Source organism: Gallus gallus, chromosome 1, assembly GCF_016699485.2.
Source record: "Gallus gallus isolate bGalGal1 chromosome 1, bGalGal1.mat.broiler.GRCg7b, whole genome shotgun sequence".
Lineage (NCBI taxonomy): Eukaryota > Metazoa > Chordata > Aves > Galliformes > Phasianidae > Gallus > Gallus gallus.
The window spans coordinates 1,879,717-1,895,391 of NC_052532.1; the positions used below are offsets into that span (position 1 = coordinate 1,879,717).

General features: G+C 48.4%; 1 protein-coding gene across 1 annotated transcript; it reads left to right on the top strand.

Moving 5' to 3' along the window:
* The first annotated feature begins 334 nt into the window (after positions 1-334).
* SLC35B4 (solute carrier family 35 member B4) lies at positions 335-15,074 on the top strand. The gene is made up of 10 exons (XM_414994.8): positions 335-582; positions 4,626-4,739; positions 5,747-5,849; positions 6,982-7,031; positions 7,632-7,713; positions 9,072-9,132; positions 9,926-10,035; positions 10,819-10,894; positions 11,124-11,199; positions 12,011-15,074. Exons 1-10 carry the CDS (start codon positions 506-508, stop codon positions 12,255-12,257), a joined length of 996 nt encoding a protein of 331 aa, XP_414994.2. The 5' UTR covers positions 335-505; the 3' UTR covers positions 12,258-15,074.
* Positions 15,075-15,675: the final 601 nt, after the last annotated feature.

Here is a 15,675-nt window from a genome sequence, read left to right on the forward strand (position 1 = left end):
CTCCTCCGTGAAGCAGTTGGCACCTCATGGGGCTATTGGGTTTGGTGGGTCCCCAAAGCACACTCAGAGGACCAAACCACCAGCATCGGGTCAGCTCGATTTCACATCTAAGCAAAGAATTTTATTATCTACAACCCAAAAACGGCCACGGGCAGCTGCTCCCCGGCGGGGAACGGTGTTCGAGCCCGTTCCCTTTACTCGTTCTCATCGGCCACATCAGCGCCGCCATGACACCCCGCCCCCCCCCCAGCGCGGAACTACAACTCCCATCATGCCCCGCGCGGCCACCCCCACGGGAGGAGACGGGAAGGCGCCGCGGGGGCTGCTGGGAGTTGTAGCTCGGACCGTGACGGAGCGGCGGTGATTGCGAACGTGCAGCGGGCGGAGAGAGAACTACCGGCGCCCGGGAGGAAGCGGGGGTGGTGGGGCCGGCAGCGGGGCAGAGGCCCGGGAGCGGGATGCGGTGGAGGCCCGGGAAGGCCGCTTCGTTGCTTGGGGTTGCGCTATGCACCCGGCCGTGGCGGTGTGTTTGGTGTTCTGCGGCTGCTGCAGCAACGTGGTGTTCTTGGAGCTGCTGGTCAGGTGAGGGCGGGGGGAGGGGGGGGGGTTTAGGGGCAGAAGGAGGGGTATGGACGGGCGTAGAGACGGCCCTTTTTGGGGTTGGGCATCGCAGCGGTACCCACCTCAGCTTTAGGGCCTTGGGATGGGAGGGAGCCGGCAGCTGCCCCTCGGGGCTCTCTCTGGGGGATCTGGGGGGGCTCTGAGGGGGTCTGGGGGGCACTTGGGGCTGGGAGCCGGCCTGAGGTTGGCCCTGAGGGGTTCTGAGGCCCTGAAAGGATGGTCGGACCCTCCACAGCTCTGGGGGCAGCTCCAGACCCGAGGGCTGCTCGTGGAGATGCGTGGCATCCTCAGGGCCCCCCGGCAGAGCCTGGATGCACGTTGCCATGCAATGGCAGTGATGGGTTTTATGGTGTTCTGGGGGTTGTACATCTCTACAGGTGCCCGGGTTGGTTTTGTTGGCGCAGGCACACCTCAGCATCCCATCATGGATATGGGGGACAACCACACACTGTTCCCTAAATGTCCCCTTCAGCCCTTTCTCTCCGCTCCCAGCTCTTCATACAGTGGAAATCCCAAAGAGAAGATGCACAGGAGCTGGCTAGGGACAGCAGGCAAAGCCAAGGGAATGCCATCTGCACATAACCATCTTCAACAGCCTCACATGGCTGGAAATCCAAGGCAGTGAGGATGAAGAGCTCTCAGGGTGAAGGTGGACTGCCATGTGGCAGGGAAAAGGCTGCTGTTTGGGATACATCTGAGCACTGCATCACTTTCCTCAGCCTGATGGAGGAAGGCTGCTGCAGCTTGGAGGTAGTGTTGGTCTGTTGGTTTGGTTTCCAGGTCAAGTCCACCAGCAAAAGTGCTAGATCTGACTGGAAAAAATAAGGATTGAACTGGTTGTGTGTCTACCATCATACTTAGTCAGCATGAAGTCATTCCCTGGCTGACTGTTGGATACTGTGTGCACTGTAATAGTGCCCAGACTTTAGAAATAGCAAGCCTTAAAATCTGTCCTTACTTCCACCCCACCCATCATTGTCTCAGACTATTAGAGAAAAGGGAGTGGGAAAGAGAGCCTGGCTAATTCCAGTAGTAGGGTTAATTGCTTCAAAGTGGAAGGCCGGTAACACAAGGTTACACAATCACTCAGCAATCACTGGATAAATCAAGAAGCAGTTCTTGGAGGGAGAGACCTTGCATAACAAAATGTGCCCTTCCTCTTGAGGATTGCTCTAATCTGTGCTACAGCATCACTGAGGGAGAAGGAACAACCCTTCCTCCCCAACCCCGAAGATAAAAAGAGCTTGGGATTGGGATTTTTCTATTTACTTGCCACCAGACTTGTGTTTCCTCCAGCCCTTTGGCCCTGCTCAAAGGCTGCTCACATATATCTAGGAAAAGCAGCTTTTCACAAGTAAGCTTCTCTTGAGCCTTGCCTCATCACCACTGTAGAAATCATCCTGTTCCTAGCAGTCCAGTTCCTGTGTCCTCCCTTCCCCTGTTCACCTTCACTCCCCAAATTGGGGCAATACTGGCTGTTTCTTTGGGTCTTGCTGTTGTCTGAAGGGAAGAGGCCTTCTTGAAAATGAACCTGCCCGTAGCAAAGGAGATCTTGGAGCTGAACAATAGGAAAATGCAGTAACCAGACAGAGTCTAGTGGGGATTGACAAAGGTGATTGAAAGAAATTTGCTTAGGATTTATGTGGAAAGAGTGAAGGAATGAGGACTGTTTAGTCTAAAGATGCTGAAGGACAGACAGAAGACTTGAAATGCGTGGAAAATGGCTGTGAAGAAGAGGAGACAGGACAAGAAATAATGGGCTTCAGTTGCTATGAAAGTGATGTAAAGCAGGCCAAACAAACAGGTTTGCTCCCTCTCGGTGTAGTGAGATGGGTCCCTCAGAGGGAGGGCAGGGAAACTCCTTGTTGGATGTTTTCAAGAACATGTTAAGCAATCTGCTGTCTGAAGGAAGGGAGCTTGAGTAGGGCAAGAAACACTTCAGTTATTCCCATCTCCTACATTCAGAGCCTTTTCTGCTGGCGTCCTTTCCTCATTGATGCTGTGAGACTGTCCTTGAGCCATACAGATTTGGTTAGAAAGCCCATGATATGCATGTGACCTTCTGAAGTCGTGTCCTTGGGAGGTGTCTTCCCTGTAAAGATGTTTGAAGCACTGCATGGTAGATCTCAACAGGGTTTCTCCCCTTGTGATGCACCGTCTTCTGAGGCTGCTAGATGCTGATAGCCCAGGCTGTTCAATCCTGGGAAGCATCATAGGTTGACGATGCTTTGCTTCTGAAGGTCTCTCCATCAGTTGCCTACAGCTAAAGAACTTCTTTGGTTGATAGACGCAGACTACTTGCTGTTTCTTTTCAGTCTATCAGTATGCTAGGATTGTGAGTCAAGCATATGGGTGGATACAGCCTGGGTTTGTTTATTCTGTTTTTTTTTTTTGTTTGCCTTTTATCTGTCAACACATAACCCCCTGTCAACGTTTTATTGGTAGTGTAAGGTCATATGTACAGCAAGCGACTGGATGCAAGGATCTGTGAATTGGGAAGAAACAAAGGCTAGTGCTTGAAAACAGTCTTGTTTTCAGTCCAGGTTTACCCTTGCTTTATGTTTTCCTGCAGAGATATGGTTTATAATCCTGTCGCTTGGCCTGTGTCTGTGGTTCAGTCTCTCTTCTTTTCCCTTATGCAACCTGGTTTCTGTCTCAGGCTCACTCTGTTTTCTGTTCCCTCATGTACTTTTTGAACCTCTTAATCACATTGGAAAGCAGGGATTGGAGTTCTGTGGATCATTACCCTCTGAAAACTGTGGAAGTTGGCAGGTGGGTAGAGGGGAGGCACTCAGGCTGGTGCCATGAAAAATACAGGAAGATGGCCTTTCCATGAGCTGTTTAGTGGTATTTATATGAGCAAGCTGCATGCTGGTGCAGCAGGGACTTGGCAGCATGTGTTCCCTCCATTAAGTCCTTGGCCTCAGTTTCTGTCTTGCAGCAGAGGAAGGAGAAGTCCTCCCTGTGCCTCCTGCTGCAAATAACAAGAAGCTTTCTGATCATATGACATCTCATAGCCTCTCAACAGCTGACAGTGTGCCTGCTGGGAAATCCTCTCCTGTTCCATGTAAGCTTCTTAGGAGGAAGGCAGAGCCTGCAGCAGGCACACCCACCAGGGTGCTCAGCTACCAGAGTGTCTTCTTTGAGGTCAGACACCATTTTGTACCTTTCAGTACCTTGTGGTGTTTGAAAACTTCAGTGCAAAGCACATCACATTAGCAAACTCACTGTCTTGCTGACTGTCTCGTGGCATTTAGTGCTGTGACCTTTTTGGACTCCAGTGATGAGCTGTTGTAGGCTCCTTGCCTACAGCAGATGCAGCAGGGCAGAAAGCTGAAGTTTGCTGAGTGAGTTAAAAGCAGCTCCAAGCTGATGTGTGTGTGTTGTGGGGATGGGGTACATGCAGAACCAAGGCCACAAAGCTTTGCTGTGCTGACATGGACCTCACCTCAGCTCTTTCTTCCCATGGTGGAAGTAGGGATTTTGAGAAATCCTGCTGCCTTCCTTGCAGTTGTAGTCATCATTTCACCTGGCCTGTAGCACACACAGCAGCTTGCATGTAGTGAGGGAGCCGTGTCAAAACCTCTTCCCCATGAGAATGGAGACCCTGCTTCAGTATGGTTGTGTCAGTGCTTGATGTTGTGCATTCACGCCCTGTACCATGGTGGGACACTATGCAGACCCAGATCAGAGCAGTTTCTTCTTTCACTCCCTGACCTATTTCACTGTGTCCTCCATGAAGGGAGTGGTTGCTTCCTTCATCTTTGGAAATGGAAAGAGAAGGGATTGCTGCACATTCACCTACACAAATACAGGTGAGTCAGTGCCTGCAGGGAAGCATTTAACAAAAGCAATATGAGAATTTGGGCAGATGAAACAGTGGAGTCCCTCCAGGTTGATACTCACTGTGGGATTGTGAACTGCTAGCCAGATTTTATTACAGCCCAGTGCACTGTGCTCTGTGATGTTGCTCTTATGCTTGTCTTTCTTCTCCACACCTGCAGGCAGTTTCCAGGATGTGGGAACATAGTGACATTCTCCCAGTTCCTATTTATTGCAGTGGAAGGCTTTATCTTCGAAGCCAACTTTGGGAGGAAGCGGCCGGCCATACCAATGAGGTACAGTGGACCTGAATGTTTTCACTGGCTGCAAATTGATTGGCTCTGTTATCTCAAGAAGTGTTTAATAAAATGGCTTATCCGTTTATCCTGTCCAAATCCTGTCCATTCTGCAGCATTTGCAAAGCCTCATTGAGAACCTGTCATGCCTGGTAAAATACAAAGTCCTTTTTTATTGAGAATACTTAATAGGAAATTGCTGTCAGATATGCACCTGTCTGAGAAACAGGGCAATATTTTGTACATTTAAGAATCTGTTGTGGTTGAAGAGCTCACTGTCTCTCTGGGGCTTCGTGCAGTGGATGTGGAAGGGAGAGCTTTGCTAGAAATCTAGCTGGATTCACTTTCACTTTTCTGCATCAGGGCTTAATTTGTCCCAGGTATAGCCTGGCATATTCATGCTCTCCTCTCTGGGTACTCTATGGTTGATGTGATGTGAGGAGGTTTTGTGGGGCTCCTTAGCAGACTGCTTATCCTGCAGCAGAACACTGTGCTCAGCACTTGGGCTGGAGATCCTCATACCAAAGTTGAGGGCAAGCACCATTCATTGCTGCATGACAGCAAGGAGCTCCCTAGCTTAGGTGTGGGACCATGGAAGCGTTCAGCCTAGATCTGAATGGCTTCTCCTTTTGTTCAGGGTAGCGATGCCTGCTGGCACAAATTGAATTCCTCAAATCAAGCCCTGTCTTAAACCATAGTCCTCTGGTGAAAGGGGTCTGGATGAAGACCATGCTAAGAGATTCCAGCTGGGGTATCCTCAGCCCTCCTTTGCTTCTGCAGTTGGCACAGGGGAGCTGGTGTAGGTCAGTCCACTTCCAATTTTAAAGACTTTCTTGCTGCATCCAAATTGTACTGATCTCTTTGTTCTTGCCACAGACCAAGAGTTAGGTGGGTTCCTGCTCAGCTCCAGGCCTCTCTTTGTACCACTTGTCTCTTCTCAAGGTGCATCCCAGCGTGCACAGCTATGAGCTGATTTTGCTGACCACCACTTTGTTTTTGTGCTCCAGGTACTACCTCATCATGGTGGCCATGTTCTTCACTGTCAGTGTGGTGAATAACTATGCTTTGAACTTAAATATTGCCATGCCACTGCACATGATCTTCAGATCAGTGAGTACTGCCATGCTGTCCTTTCCTACCTCATGTGACATCTCTTCCCATCACCTCTGCAAGCACTGTCTCTGGTGCATGTGTTCTTCCATCATTTTTTCCCCCCCCCCCCCGAGGATAACAAAATCCTGTGCAAAAACTAAATTCCAGCTTAACTGTGGGGAGAGCAACCTTGCTGTGATGGCTCAGCTCTAAGTCTTACTTTCATAATGTTAACCATGAAATGTCCGTAAACAGATGAGGAAACTGAAACTGGAGCATACTTCATCTTTCCTGAGGTGGTAAGGGAGTAAGAGTGACAAAACCAAGCCCAAGCTCTGCTCTGTCTGTCAGACTTGCATGGGCTCATTTGCTGGCCAGAGGGACTCAGCTTTCCTTTCCACCTCGTAATTAAACAAAATGGTTAATGTTCTAGAGTAGGTGCCTTTGTTAAATGCCTTAGGTCATAGAGGATGGATTTGGCCTTAGGTACTGTTCCTCCCTGGGCCTCTGCTTTGGAAGATGCTATTAAAATGCATCTTCACTCAAGTGTTTGCACGTGAGTGTCTGGCTAAAAATATCAATGAAAACCAAAGAAAATAGAGCCCTGGTTGCTGGGAATAACAAAATCTGCTGGGCACATCTGCTGGGTGGAGGCTTTTCTTCCACAACTTGTCAAAGCATTGACATACGTGCAGTCAAGAGACATTAAAAAGAAGAAAAACAGACAGTGCTGTAGGAGCCCTGTGCTGCATTAACCGTGAGGGATTTGTGTATTGCAGCTCTGCAGTCAATCTCTGCAGCTGCACTCCTGTTCCCAGTTAAAAACACAGTGGTTTGGCTACGTGCTGCTTTGTAGCACATGGAATGTTGGGAGTGGGCCAAGAAAGGGAAGGTCCATGGGTCAGGGGATCCTCATAGTCTTTTTGCATCCTTGTTCCCAAAACACCTGGCTTCATTTCTCCCTTTCTGATAGTTGAAATGAGACTCCCTTTCAGATTTCCTGATCCTGTTCTGCCATTTCACTTGGTGTTTTTGTGGTAGTTGTACTGAGCTCAAGGTTATTTGTCTGGGGCAGGTGCCCCAGTGCAAGGAATTCTATCATGCTGACCTTCTGTTTTGTCTTTCTCTTTCTTTCTTTTCCTTTCCCCAGGGCTCTCTCATAGCAAGCATGGCTCTAGGTATCATCATTTTGAAAAAAAGGTAAATCACAAGCAGTTTCCTTACACCATCATGCAATGCACTACCATTGACTTAATCCTGACTGATGTTAAATCCCTTCCCCTTTCCTCATAAATATCCTTGTTTTACTGATAGTGAAGATGAGGTACAGGGTATGCCTGGACTAAAGGTCCTTTTCAACACTTCTACTGCCCCTCACTCCTACACTAAAGGCAGGTATAGACTGGAGAGAGAGTTTTTAAACATGGCTGCAGACCACTGCGTTAGCTCTTTTCTTTCGTCTTCCATCCCACATTTACTTCTCTGCTACTTGGTATAATGACTCTGGCTGGGATGGAGTTAACTTTCTTCATAGCAGCCCATAAAAGTTCTGTGTTTTGGCGTTCTGACTAAGTGTTGATAACCCACCAACGTGTCCAGGCTTCTTTTTTATGAACCCTGCCCCTCCGCTCAGTAAGTTGGCCTTCTGTCCCCAGCAATGTCCAGCAATGGGTAAAGGGTTTGTGCCCATTGTGCCAAGTCAATAACAGTGTAATAGAAGAAAATACAAAGCAAAGGAGAAATAGATGAACCATGCGAATCTGAGCTGGATCACTCAAGTTTCTCTTCTCTTGTCTGCAGATACAGTTTGTCAAAATACACGTCCATAGCCCTGGTTTCCATGGGGATCTTTACCTGCACTTTCATGTCTGCAAAGCAAGTGGTAAGGATTGGAAGGGCCTGAAGTCACAGCTGTGAACCTTTTTGACAGGAGGAGCTGCCCTGGGCACCTTCTTCAGTAATTCCCTTTGCTTGAGTGTTAATGGAGAGGCAAGATGTCTCCTAGATCTGCTCCCTGAAATGATTTGTCCCTGCAGTCTCCTCATTTTTCAGTGGGCCAGAGGGAAGGAAAACACGTGCATATGGCTTAATTACAGATGCCTTACCCTGTGTTACTCAGGTTGCTTTTTGCTGAGAGTAATCCATTATTTTTTTGCCACACAGATAACAGCTAGGAGCTACTTTCTCTTGCCCTTGTTGCAATGTGTTACAGTTAGGAGCAAGAAAATTCTTAACAAAAATGAGCCATTTTTATTCTTTGCTCTCTTTATCCCGGAAGAGCCTGTCAGGTTTCACAGTTTTCCAAATCTGTTGTCATCCAACATGACTTTCTCTGACCCTTGAAATAAAGTACATATGCTTGGAGAACAGGAGGCAGTGAAGAAAATCCATGGGTAGCACCAGTTTGGGCATTATTTGGGTCAGCGTCCACAGGCTGATCTTGTCAGCTGAAGACAGAAGAGTGGTATAAAGTGGCAGTCAAGTGAAAACTTGTTTCACTTCATTCAGCTCTGAGAGACTGGATAGCTGTCAAGCACGAAGAATGGCATTGTTTCATAGCTACTTATACTCTCAGGCTGTCTGAGGAAGGTCTGTGCTTTACATCCTTGCTCTATATTAGTCCAGATTAACTTTTAATGGGTTTGGGATTTTGGAAACGATGACGTGTGGTATGCAGAGGTATGGAAAACGTGTGTAATCTAATTTGCCCTAAACCACAGCAGAAGAGTTTAGACAAGTCATGCCACCAAGTGTTTTACCATCAGCTAGTAGCATGTACAGGTCTGGTTCCCTCAGTGCCTTGACCATAAGCCAGTTTTAGTACCTAAGTGGGACTTGGTCAGAGCTCTTGTTGTTTCCTCTATGCCCAATCCTACGTGTGGACAGCAGAGACTGCCAGTGGGCCATCTGAGAGATTTCTAAGCAGCACTGGTTATTTTTATTGTTGAAGAGTTCAGTCTCTGGCCAAGCCAGGGCATTTCTTTAAGAAAAATGCCTTTCTTGATCAGATGTTTATACTTTTAACTGGAATCTTGTTAATTCCTCAAAGCAGAGTGGAAAACAAAATGTGCTGTAGTTGCTGTCACGTCCATTCAGCTGAGGAAGCGACTCTGGAGTGGGCATTCTTTCCTTTATGGGCTTGCTTGAAGCATAACACAAGCCAGGAATGAGGTAGAGGCAGGCCTGAAGGGATGCAGAGCTGTGGTAGCTCATGGTCACTGCTGTGTCTCTCTCCACCAGGCATCTGACCCCAGCTTGAATGAAGAGGATGGACTCCACGTTTTCTTGTGGTGGCTTCTAGGTATGTGAGCACATCTCCAGCCAGCCCTGCTGAGATGCAGGCAAGGCTCAGCTCTGTGAGGTCTCATCCTTGGCCACGTGGATTGGGCAGAGCAGACTGTGGTGGGAGTCCGTGTGCTGATGTTGTTATGCTGAGCTTCCAGTAGATGTTGATTTGCAAAGAGTGGGAGTTTGTGGCACTCATTAACAGCTTTGTGCAAGGAGGTGCTCTACATTTGGCCAAGAAGTCAAATATAGCACCTGAAGGATTTCTGCAAGGTAATAGTGTAGTGAGAGAATGAGACTGCAGTCAGGCATGGTTGCAGGTACCTTCTCGATTCCTCCCTGCCTGATGTACCTGAGGCTCTGAGCTATGCAGCAGTGAGGAAGAGGGGCAGTTGCCAGTTCAGGTTTTCACTCAGCACAGTGCTTCATGGAGGACACTCTACAGTCTGGCAGTTGAGTTTTTTATCTCTCCAGCCTACATTTACTGATGGCTTTTCAGGGAACCTGGGATTGATATTTCATCCATAGTTACAAGTAACTGTATATTCCACCAACACTGCTTTCCAGGGCTTTGTCCCTGCTTTTAAGAGCTAATGTATTCAGGACTGTCTTGGTATCTCAAGCTTTGCAAATAAGATACCCGTATCCAAGGACCATTAATAGTTTTCTGCCCATCTTGCCAGGTCTGGCAGTTTTATCTTCTCTCAGTGTTTTCTTTCGCTGAAAGCCATATCAGAGGAGTCCTCAGGCTGGTTGACTTGAGCTGAGCCAAGCTTAAGCAATGCTACCAGGCTGTGATTCTCTTCCAGGTATTGCTGCACTCACCTTCGCCCTCCTCATGTCTGCAAGAATGGGAATTTTCCAGGAGACACTGTACAAGCAGTTTGGGAAGCACTCCAAAGAGGCCCTTTTTTACAATGTGAGTCACTGCATCTTTTCTGTTTCTTTTACTGGGCAGAGAGAGCTGCTCAGAGACCCTTTCCCTCCCATCCAGCACTCAGATTCATACAGGCAGCCCTATGAGCTACTTCAAAGGATAGTGGTTTCAGTTATGTGTAGTCCTCAGACCCCAAAAGTTTCCTTTGGAGGTGCAGCCCACGTAGTGAATTTTAAAAAGAGGGGAAGCTGTCTGAATTTCCCTGCTCAGCAACGGACTGGTGACTTCTCTACAACAGTGCTTTGCATGGTGGAATTCACAGCCTGTATACCTGAGCTGTGGTAGATCCTTCTTCATCAGGGGGAAGTTCTTCACATAGGGAGCGGTGAGGTGCTGGAACAGGCTGTCCAGAGAGGTTATGGATGCCCATCCCTGGAGGTGTTCAAGACCAGATTGGATGGGGCGCTGGGCAGCCTGGTCTAGTATTAAATGTGGAGGTTGGTGGCCCTGCATGTGACGGGGGGTTGAAGCTTCATTGTCCTTAAGGTCCCTTCCAACCCAAGCCATTCTATGATTCTATGAACCCATCTTTCCCCTTTGCTTCCTAGAGGGAGGAGTTTTTTTTGCTTCTGTAGGTGCACAGCGCACATTAAAAACAGGCAATATTCCTGGGGCAGAAATCCAAAGGATCACATTCTGTGAGGACAGAGCAGTGAAGCGTGCACTTACATCCACAGAGTGTGTGAGGCTGGCTTTTCAGAATGAGAAGTGAATGGATTCACACGATCTGTTAACATCATGTCTTTCTTTACCTTTTCTTTCCAGCATGCGTTACCACTCCCTGGCTTTGTCCTCCTGGCCCCAAACATCTACCACCATGCAGTTCTCTTCAGCCAGTCTGGTGAGTGTTGCATAGATGGAGCCTTGTTCTTGTACCTTTCTGTCCTCTGGAAAATGCTGGATGAAGCTTTTGTCATTCATGGACAGGAGAAACATTCTCTCTCCTTGCATCTCCTTGTAGCATTAGCAAGCCTTGCTCCCTCCTGGCCCACACTTTGTGTGCCTACAGCAGATGCATTTTTCTTGAAATAATTGATGCTGAGAGACCTCCTTGTCCTATTTCCCCACAGAGCCATTCCAGATCCCAGTGATTGGGCTGACCATGCCAATCATGTGGTTCTACCTCCTCATGAATGTCATCACTCAGTATCCTTTCAATGTGCAGCTTGAGATAAGCTGTGGAGACAGCAGCACGATGGGAGAGGTGAAATGAGGTGGGGCTGCTGAGCCCTTGATGCCTTCCCTGCATTTTGGGAGCAGATGTTTGTGTAACTCTTGGAAAATACAGAGTGGAATTCAACCTGGAACTTCGGCATTTTCCAGGGTGGTTGAAATCTGCCACCACCTCCCTAGGGATAGGCTGGCTGGTAAAAGCTCACAGTGGTTCTGCCAGCCATTAGGAGGGATAACAGCCACTCATGTCTGTGTGCAATCTCCCAGGCAGCAAGGGCAGATCTGCAAGTCTGATGAAGCCAAGATACCCTGGAAAACGGGGTCCTTCAGTTACCAATTTTCTCACTGTTGACAGGTTAATGTGCCTTACAGCTGCTCATGCCCCTCCATGAGACCACCCCATTTATCTGCCTTTCCTTTGCTTAGGGAGGAAAGGGGACTTCTGTTGATCTACTGCTAGTTACAGATGGAGAAGTCTGATTTTACTTTCCCTTAGCTCCATTGCAAGAACTGCAAACCCTATGTGCCATTAACCTTTTGCTGGCACATCAGCTCTGGCTACTCTAGTGGAGGAGTTTTGCTTTCCCATACAGCAGGCTGAAGGGGATTTTGAGAATCCAGGGTGTCCCTGAGGTTCAGAGCTGTAGCACAGCTGAGCTGAGAAGGGATTTTTATTCCCTCTATAACCAGACTGGGGTTATCCGTTGCCCAAGCCTTTGCATTCCTGAGGCTAGGAGAACCTCCCTTTTCAGCTCTGATGCTCCCTAACCTCCCACCCACCCAGATACGTCTGCATTCGGGGCGTCTTCATCCTCACCACGGAGTGCACCTCCCTCACCGTCACGCTGGTGGTGACGCTGCGCAAATTCGTCAGCCTCATCTTCTCCATCCTCTACTTCCGCAACCCCTTCACGGCCTGGCACTGGCTGGGCACTGCCTTCGTCTTTGTGGGGACTCTCATGTACACGGAGGTGTGGAACAGCCTCGGGCCCATCCTGGCCCGCTGGAGGAAGAGGCCAAAGGAGGAATAGCAGCTGGTTACTCTCTGCAGGGACCTTTTTATTGTTTTATCGAGCAGAGCAGCAGGAAATCCCCCTGAAGGGGGGGTCCTTTTTATAACACAGGGGAGGTGTTGGCTGTGCCATGCTCCTGGGAAACATGGAGCCTCTGCTGGGAACCTGCCTGGAATAATGGATCGTGGTGGGAGGATACGGTTACTTTTGAGAGGGTGCATTTTGTTATGCAGCCCCTTTTGCTTCCCCCCACTTTTTATTTTTTCTCTTCACATTTAAATAACCCTTTTAAAGTAAATTAAAAGCTGACCCGGTTCTTGATTAGGATCCCAACCTTGTGCTTTTCTCCAGTCCTCCCAGCTTTGTTGAGCTGAACCCTGAGCCCGTTTGGTGCTGTCCTTTAACAGCCAGGTTACTGTAGTGGATGGCTGAGCCCCAGGGAGCCATCAGACACTGCTGTTTTAAGGAGCAGGTTTTTAGTTATACTGGAAATGCCAGGCCTGGCTGTTAACAGTCTCTGCTGCCTGATCCTACCACTTTTGCTGGGAGGACATTGGTTACAACCCATAGCTTCCACCTTCTCCAGCCTGCCTGGTAGACTCTACCAGGGGGTGGCTTTGGGGACTTACCTCCAAGCTACCAAGCTCCTGTCACTATAATATCATGATGTTGTGCTGATACCTAATGAGGTGGAGGGTGTCAGGGGTTCCTGCTTCTGTTAGTCCTTAGTGTGGATCACTTTTCAGCCACATCTTCCTCCTTTTTCCATCATCCCAAGCGTGGTCAGAGGGGAATTTGTAACCTGCAGTCAGCTGCAGTGAGTTGTGCTGAACCACCTGCCAGCATAGAATCGTGGAATGATTTGGCTTGGGAGGGACCTTTTATGAACCCCTTAGTTCTAACCCCATGCCATGGGCAGGGACACTTCCCACTAGAAAGGTTGCCTAAAGCCCCATCCAACCTGGTCTTGAGCACTTGGAGGGATGGGACCTCCACGGCTTCTCTGGGCTGTCTGTTCCAGTGCCTCCCCACCCTCAGAGTAAAGAATTTCCTTCTAACACCAAATCTAACTCTTATTTTAAAATGGTTACCCCTTGCCCTATCACTACACACCTCAGGGTACAACTATTGCCAAGGAATTTTAGAAGAGCCAGAACAGCTGAGCTTACCTCCGTTGCTGGGAAGGGGCTGGTTTTTCTGTCCCTTCACCTGGCTCTCCCCTTTTCTTTCAGTCTCCCACTCCTTGGGGAACAGCTTCACTGATGACATTTCTGTGCATCCACCTGGTGCAGGACAGGTGTCCCATAGCATCACCTCTTGCATGACATGTGGAAAACTTGCAAGAGCTTTGGATGCATGTCTTCCAGCAAGGCAAAGAGCAGTACTGTTCTAGGAGCTGTTCACGGTTGAGCAGAGCAAAGGCTGGTGAGCAGCCTTGTCTTTCTTGGGCTTGGAGCAGCAGGGGAGCACATGCATGGATTTTATTGTCTTGATTTTCCTTTAGCACCATGGTTACTTCATTGTGATGCTTCCCCTCCTCAGCCATGAGAGCATCCGGTAGTGTCAAGTTGATCACATCAAGCTTGGTCGAGGGAAGACAGCACTTAAACTCTGATATCACCAAAATCCTCGTGGCTTTTGACTTCAGTATTCACACCCCCTCCAACTTGAGAGGTGTGGTGGTGCTGGTGGTGCATTGCTCCTGTCAACAACAAAGCACCACACAGCCCTGGGTGTCACTCACTGCCTCCCAGTTAAACCAATGCCAACCACTCCCCAAGCAATGGCTACCATCCCAAAACTCATTCCCCTCCATTTTATTGCTGATTTTTATTGAGAGCAGCTGTGGGGCTGTCCCCCAGCTTATTGCAGTACCCTCATAGAGAGGGCAGAGTGGGGGGGGGAAATGAGAAAGCATTGACCCTGTGCTGCTCAGCAATAGGTTAAACATTGGTGTACTGTTAGCATTAACTCCATCCCAGCCAGAACCAGTAGCTGTTGGGACCTGCAGCTCAGGTCCCAAAATGATGAAGGTTTTTTCCTTCTGGTTTGATTTCTCCTGAGCCTGAAGAAACCTTTTGTATTTTGCATCAGAAATGGGATATTTCAAAGGATTTTCTGGACGTGGCAACTGTTCCCCAACAGCTTCCCTGCATCTCATGCAGCTCAGCTCTTGCTCGTGGCTGTGGTTTTTGCAGCCAGGGTTGAGGAGTTAGCAAAACAACAGCTGAGCAGGTGCCTGAGTGCCTGTAACATACTGTACATAGCCTACTCTCTAGGTTGTTGCCCTTGTATCAACAAAATTGCATGTTGTCTCCCATTTCTGTGTGATGATGGTACATTTGGGGATGTTTGGGTTCCTTTTTTTTTTTAACCTGTAATTCTCTCAGACCAGATATCAGTCATGGGTTATATTTTTGTTGTTATCCCATACTTTTTTTTTAACTGTCTGTAGCGTGTTTCTGTGTGTTTCCAAATATTTATTGTTGTAGAAGTGTCAGCCATTCCCTTCCTGCTGTGGGAGAGCTCCCCTGGTTGTGAGGTGAAGGGAAGGTCCGTGCAGAAGTGCCCCAATAGCCAAAAGTAGTATTTAAATCCTCCCCACCCAGAATGGGGGTACTGATTTGTTTGGGTTTCACATTTGCAATAGAAATGATAGAATGATAGGTCACATTTTTTTTTAGCAGAGGCAGGCAAAGCAATGAGCCAAGGTGCTTTTAGACCAGTACTTTGGATTGACAGAGCTTTTGGGTTGGCTGGTTGGGTTTGAGGGTATTTTCGATGTTGTTGGGGTTTTGTTTTGTTGAACAAAATAAATAGCTCCTGTTCAAAGCACGGGGGTCCTTTTGTTTCTCCTTGCATCCTTTGCTTCTGGCAGTCAGCTGACGGCGATCAGAAAATTACTGGGGCTCTGAAAACACACAATTTATCCTCCCTTTAATATGAGGAAAGGTAGGAATGGCAGCCTTGCTGAGCTTCAAAAGAAGAACTCAGCCTTATCTCCTTTCCCTGCCACTGGCACACACCAGATGTGCTTTTCTTGGCAACGCTGCTGGAAGGAAAAGCCCAATAAAGGACCCTTTTCCCTAATCCACCCCCTGCAGCAAGGAGGTGGTTGGGATGTTCCTGAGCTAGTGGTTATGCCATGGTTAATGGAACAATGCCAGCAACAAGATGTCCTGTGACAAAGTGTGCTGTAGGACTTTCTTGGTTATGCCACGATTCATAGGATGAGTCCATCAATACAGTCCCAGTTGTGTGTCTGCCCTGTTTGCCTTCTCAGTGCCCGTGGGCTTACTGTGAAAGACTGGTGCTCGTGGGGGACAACTGCCCTCTCCTCTACGTACCAGAGAATGGCTTAGGTTGGAAAGAGACCTTAAAGTTCATCCACTTCCAATCCCCCTGCCATGGTCTGGTTACCACCCATCAGATCAGG

What these genes read in the sequence shown, in the direction of transcription:
- SLC35B4 (XM_414994.8), top strand. Translation starts at nt 506, where the DNA reads ATGCACCCGGCCGTGGCGGTGTGTTTGGTGTTCTGCGGCTGCTGCAGC. An exon ending in ATCATCATTTTGAAAAAAAG is followed by an intron (nt 7,032 to 7,631) that starts GTAAATCACAAG and finishes TCTTGTCTGCAG; the next exon opens with ATACAGTTTGTCAAAATACA. An exon ending in CTCATGAATGTCATCACTCA is followed by an intron (nt 11,200 to 12,010) that starts GTATCCTTTCAA and finishes CCACCCACCCAG; the next exon opens with ATACGTCTGCATTCGGGGCG.